The 6,187-nt window shown below is 42.3% G+C and overlaps 1 protein-coding gene across 1 annotated transcript; it reads left to right on the top strand.

The window, feature by feature from the left end:
* Nucleotides 1-3,562: 3,562 nt before the first annotated feature.
* LOC119798209 (olfactory receptor 5AS1-like) lies at nucleotides 3,563-4,620 on the top strand. The gene has a single exon (XM_038307557.1). It carries the CDS (start codon nucleotides 3,674-3,676, stop codon nucleotides 4,598-4,600), a length of 927 nt encoding a protein of 308 aa, XP_038163485.1. The 5' UTR covers nucleotides 3,563-3,673; the 3' UTR covers nucleotides 4,601-4,620.
* The last annotated feature ends 1,567 nt before the right edge of the window (nucleotides 4,621-6,187 follow it).

The raw sequence follows: 6,187 nt of genomic DNA, 5'->3' as shown, positions 1-6,187 counted from the left end.
AATTCACGTTTGCAGTTTGAAGAACACCTGCTTGCTTCTGATTGTCATGATGGGTTTCAGAAAAGCCCAGAATGCAGAACACCACGGAAACGGATGAAAAGTTTAACAAGTTTATTGATCACAAGCACATGGAATAAACACTGGAACTGGTTCAGGCTTGGGGACTGGTTCACTGGAGTCTGTGAAGATGACAGTTCAGTTAGCTTGGAAACAGATGAGTTTGAGTCTGAGAGTTTCAGGTTTATACCTTGAGAAGTCCGGGTTTGGCTTTGAGAGAGGAACTGTTGGGTCCAGAGACTGTTTAGTTCAGCAGAGTCCAATAACCGCTTCAGCGTCTTACTTCTAACGTGAGGGCAGACCTTGGCTTTGGGTTTCCAGCTCTTAGTCCAGAGCTGCATGGAATCCAAGGAACAGTCTTCAGGTTAGGCTCAGAGGGCAGGCTCGGCAGTTTAAGCTCATCCAGAGCTCACACGGGAAAAACTGGATTCCTGAAAGCAGAGACAAAAAGGATTAGAATCCTATCAGGACTCAAGAGCAACAAAGGTTCTCAGAAAATGCTAGGCTCAGGTGCTAACCAAACTGGATTTAACACTGCGGCGTCGAGGCAAGGTCTGAAGGCAGGTTATATACTGTGGATCCTCTGATGATGAGATGCGCCTCAGGTGTGTCGAAGGCTCAGCTCAGGAGGATCCATGGCGGACTCTGCTGGAGAAAGGTGGAACTTCTCCAGCTCCCAACACTGATGATTTCCTTAAGCTAACCAGTGTTTGCATAATATGACTCATCCAATCACACTAGTTTTCACTAGATGTGGATGGAGCCAATGAGCCATTGGATGGTGCACATCATGTGAAATAAATATATATAAACATGAAACCAGGATTAACCAATTAAAAATCAGTGGGGTCTGAATAAAGAAAATCATCACCCAGTAAAGGTCCCGAGGCGTTTTTAATGATCTGTCACTTTAAACAGAATTTAACACTAAAATATAATGAGGTTATTATGCATCCAGCTTATACATTGAATTTTTAAATAAAAAATATTAAAAACAAAATAGAAAATGTTTCCATGTTAAATTCTAAAGTCTTTTTTGAAGTAGAGAACAACAATAGTTTGGTTTATAGACAATTTCCTGATTCACATATTTTATAAAACACCTGAACTGACCGTTTTTTTTTTCTTTTTAAGTGGCCTAATGAGAGAAGTGGGCTTTATGCTGCCCTGCAAGGCTTTAAACCTGGGTTTGAATGGAGACAAAGCCATTCTAAAGCACATATCAAGGTGCTCTTTTTCAGCGTGGATCCTTATATATTTTGGCTTCTGTTCATGTTGGAGAATCCTGCTTCACAGCAGCAGATTGAGTCAAACATACTCTAAATGTTCCGGCTCCGCTCCTATCCAGGCAGGTCAAGATCTGCTAGTGCAATCGGCATGTGGTAATTTATAAATGTTTTAAATCAGGTTGGGTCCGTTTTAGCCAGCAGGTGGGTCCAGATCCGAACAATGGTCCGCTAATCCATCACCTCTGCTTTAAACCGAAGCCAAGAGTAATGAGTAACGTTTGTTTTGAAAATGTAAGGAATAGAAAGTACAGATACTTGTGTGAAAATGTAATGAGTAGAAGTCAGAAGTAGGAGGAAAAATAAGTAAAGTGTAGAGACCTAAAAAGTGTACTTAAGTATAGTAACAAAGTATTTGTATTTCCTCACTTGACACCTCTGATAACGGGAACCCCTTATTCTTACTTGCTGTAATAGACAAAACTGGAAAATGCATCCTTGCCCAGCTAAGAATAAGAGGTGTCAGAAATGTAATAGAACTGGACATTTTGAAGTAGTCTACAAAACAAAAATACTAATGCAAGCCGGGCAAATACGGGATCAAGCTTTGGGTGGCGTGCAATGCCCGTTCCTGCGACGCCTAGAGGATGAGCGTGTACAAGGGTCGGGGCGCAAAGCTCCCACTGTGCACCCCAAGAGGGACCTGGGGATGCTGTAAGCGTCCTGTAGGCACGGCCTCACCCTAGTGGGCACCGTACACTGGAACAAGCCCGAGCTGCGACGCAACCTGACGGCACCCCGTTGCCTGGATCTCCTCTCCACCCGCTGCGCCTACAGGAGCTGCACGGTCCTCGTCTCCTACATACCCGGGCTGCAGGAACATGCTGCTGCTGAGCTTGTTGCACCGCAACAGTGTGGATACCTCCCGTTGAGACTGCAAGCTGCTGCACAATAACGCCAACAAGGGGGGCATCAACAACCTCGACAAGCTCCTGGCCGTCTACAGCTGCCGGAGGAAGATGCGCCACTTGACCACGGTCCTGTTTCACAACGGCCTCATCATCTGGCGGGAGACCCAACCGGAGTAGATGCCTTGCACATTGCACAAGAGAAGGCTGTTCCTGGAGGGCCTCGGGGGGCCCTGGTCTCCCCGCTGGTGCAGCGCAGGGCTCGCATGCCCCGCTCCCGGAATACGGTCGAGGGGGTCAGAGTTTGGTACACCGAGAGGCCCTCCTTAAAAAGAAGAGTTGTCGCCTCTGCCCGTGCAGCAGGGATTGCAAAACCGCCTCTGTATGCTGTTGCGTGTGCAGGGAGCACGTCCCCACTCCCCCAGTTGCTGCGACATAAATGTTGCGCTCATCTACATTTCCATGCGTGAGGCCTTGTCCCCGGAAGGGTCCATGACTACTTCCTCCACAAGACCCCCAACCACCCTGCCCCCCTCCCACCGGACCTCCACCCCCCCATCCCCACCAGGTCTTCTTATACATATGTCAATGAACTTCTAGGAGCAGCAGCAAAATAAAAAGGACCCGTTCATGGCTTGGCTTGGTTTGTTGGTTTTGAGCTAAGAACTTTAACACCTCACTGCTGGCTATTTGGAGTGACTACAGAAGAGGATCTCCATAGCCCAACCTCTGTGGCCACTATTGAGAAAGAACTTTAATTTACTAAGTGAAAAAGGCTCATTATGAACTGCAATGCCAGAAGTCTGGTCTTCCTTCATGAACACATTGATTGGAGAGCTATCCTGTAGAAAGAGGTTCTACAAGTTGGATGAATCTTTATGGTTTTCTTTGGCTATTCTTTTAGAATTATAATTAGGAGGTCAGGCATTGATGCAGGCCAAAAAGACCTGAGTTGCGGTTTCCGCAGGTATCTCAGGGACTTTCCAAGAATACTTTCATCACAGAGTCAGATACTTTTTGGACCTGGTGATTTAAACCTGTTTAATGTAGCTCCCTACACAAGCTAATCTGAGGTCCACAGGAAGCTTGGAGCCATGTACACTTGAAATAAGCAATTTAGAATAGTGACTCAATAGGCTTGGTATTAAATAAAATAAACTAAATAAACTTTGGATGACACACAAAGGATAAGAACAAAAAAGTTTTTCTTTTCTTTGTCAGAAAACAGAGGAGGAGGAGGAGGAGGAGGAGGAGGAGGAGGAGGAGGAGGAGGAGGAGGAGGAGGAGGAGGAGGAGGAGGAGGACTTGTTTCTTCCTTTGTCTATAAAGTTCAGACAAGTTTGGGAAAGAGATTCAGATGGTTGGGGGGCCAGCCGAGCTGTTTGTTCCTGTGAGGTAGAGGACGAACTTATCTTAACAACAACTTGAGGTGTTAGAGAAGCTCTCTTGCTCTATAAATGATGGTAGAATAATTTTTACAGAATGACGGTAAATTCTACTCTATCTTCTCTGTCTTATTTCATCCTTGAAGCGTACATTGACCTGGGAACGCTGCAATATTTTTACTTTGCGATCACTCTCACAGTATATACTGCCATCGTTGTTGTCAACATCCTGCTTATCGTGTTGATCTGTCTGAACAGGACCTTACGTGAACCCATGTACATGTTTCTGTGCAGCCTTTTTATGAATGAAGTGTATGGCAGCTTGTCACTGTTTCCCTTCCTGCTGGTTCAGATCCTCTCTGATGTCCATGCTGTTGCTGCTCCTTTCTGCTTCCTGCAGATATTCTGCTTTTATTCCTATGTAAACATTGAGTTCTGTAATTTAGCCATCATGTCCTATGATAGATATTTTGGGATCTGCTGTCCTTTAAAGTACAACTCTGTGATGACCTTTAGCAGAGCGGGTCTGTTTGTTGTCTTGATTTGGTTGTACTCATCAGTCAGGTGTATCATCAACATTTGTCTGAGCCTCCGTCTAACACTTTGTGGGAATGTCCTCAGCAGTCTTTTTTGTCATAACTACCTGATAGTGAAGCTGGCATGTGTGGACACAGAACTGAACAACATTTTTGGACTTTTTTCCACAGCTCTTAGTGTGCTGGTCCCCCTGCTGCCCATTATTTACTCCTATGCTAAAATCTTAAGTATCTGTTTCTCTGCTTCCTCCAAGATGAGACAGAAAGCTGCCAGCACGTGCATGCCTCACCTTGCTTCCCTCTTAAACTTTGCCTTCGGCTGCCTGTTTGAAATCCTTCAGACCAGATTCGACATGACCAGTGTTCCGGATGCGCTGCGGTTCTTTCTGTCTCTTTACTTTGGGATCCTGCAGCCTCTCTTAAATCCCATCATCTTTGGGATACGGATGTCAAAAATACGTAACATCTTTAAAGATTTCCTTCATTAAAAAAAACTGCTGATATTTTGAAATGTTGAAAATGATGCTGTTTGGTCATTTAGAGAAGGGAAAAGTTGGGGAAAGGAACATCTTTTATTTCCAATCTCAGATGGAGATGAATGAACTGAAGGAGGGACAGTTTGTGTAAAACAAACAATAAAACAACAATAAAAACCAACAAAGCAGCCGTCAGAGAGATGCTGTCAAAATTTTTTGTTGGACGACAGAAATAAAGACTATATATTTCTGAGTTCAAGCCCCACTCCCACAGACTGCCACTCTGGTTCCCTGAGCAAGACCCTTAACCCCTGATGCTCTCCAGGCACCCCACGATGGCAGCCCACTGCTCCCCAATGGGATGGGTTAAAGGCAGAAGTAAATTTCTCCAATGTGAGATCAATAAAGTTCAATTATATTATTATTATATATTATAGTCTATTTACCAGTACAACTATTTTACTATTTTCTTTGTAAAATTAATATATTGCAGTGATATGCTTCCTTCCGGTGAACCAGCGGTGTGGTCAACAGCTGGCTCACTAAACAGAAATTTAAAAGGAAACTTTAAAATTCTACAAAATTATTCCTCTCAGTTGAACATTTTCTAAAATCAGAGATTGCTACTTTTAACAACTGTAAAGTATTTTTTCTTCTGCTGTAAATTTGCCTTCTCTGTACAGTTTCTTTGTTTAATAATTTTACCCTTCTGCTTCCTTTGCTTTTCCCTTTGCTGCCTGTAAACCTGAATGTCCTCTTTATGGGACAAAAAAAAGGATAAGGAGTGTTTTTATTGTAATGATTGATATACAAGTTCTGTATAAATGTATAGAAACAACTATTGAATTGTAAGATATTCAGGTTTGACAAAAAATAAAACAAAGGAAGACAAGATGTGTTTATGTTCTGTATTAATTCTTTGCCTCATTAAAATAATATCATATGGTGTATGAGAGTCAGAAAGTCTGTGTAGCTTCTCAGATCTCAGCATGTAAGAGGAGAGAATTTAAAGGTTAATTCAAACATAAAATATTACAAGGATCTCTTTCATTTTTTAAACTATTTATTCCTCACCCGTCTACCAATATAGAAAGGTCACCATCAAAGTGTTTTCATTATTTATTCATTTTAACTTAGCGTTTCTTTCTTTCTTTCTTTCTTTCTTTCTTTCTTTCTTTCTTTCTTTCTTTCTTTCTTTCTTTCTTTCTTTCTTTCTTTCTTTCTTTCTTTCTTTCTTTCTTTCTTTCTTTCTTTCTTTCTTTCTTTCTTTCTTTCTTTTATTTATTTATATAAAATTTATATTGAGAGCTTTATAGATAAAGTTTGATTTTAGGAATTGTCTGTCTGTCCATCTGTCTCTTTTTCTCCCTGTCCTATTTCTACTAGTGCAAGGCCCGGCACATCCCTCCTTCTTCATTAACTACCTGCTCGCGTTCAACAAATTGTTACATCCCCCTGGAACCAAGTGCTGCTCCTAATAACAATACAGAAATTTCTTGTTCAATTAGTTCAGTTCATTTATATAGTGCTGATTCCCACAGGGGAGCTGCCAGGAATTTGGGGCCCCATGAAAGACATTGATAATGATGCAAGCGTTAC

This window comes from Cyprinodon tularosa, unplaced genomic scaffold, assembly GCF_016077235.1.
Source record: "Cyprinodon tularosa strain WSP-4 unplaced genomic scaffold, ASM1607723v1 ctg614, whole genome shotgun sequence".
NCBI classification, from domain to species: Eukaryota; Metazoa; Chordata; class Actinopteri; order Cyprinodontiformes; family Cyprinodontidae; genus Cyprinodon; species Cyprinodon tularosa.
Note: the sequence above shows the minus strand (reverse complement) of the source record. Positions and strands in the feature narration are given on the sequence as shown.

What these genes read in the sequence shown, in the direction of transcription:
- LOC119798209 (XM_038307557.1), top strand. Translation starts at nt 3,674, where the DNA reads ATGACGGTAAATTCTACTCTATCTTCTCTGTCTTATTTCATCCTTGAA.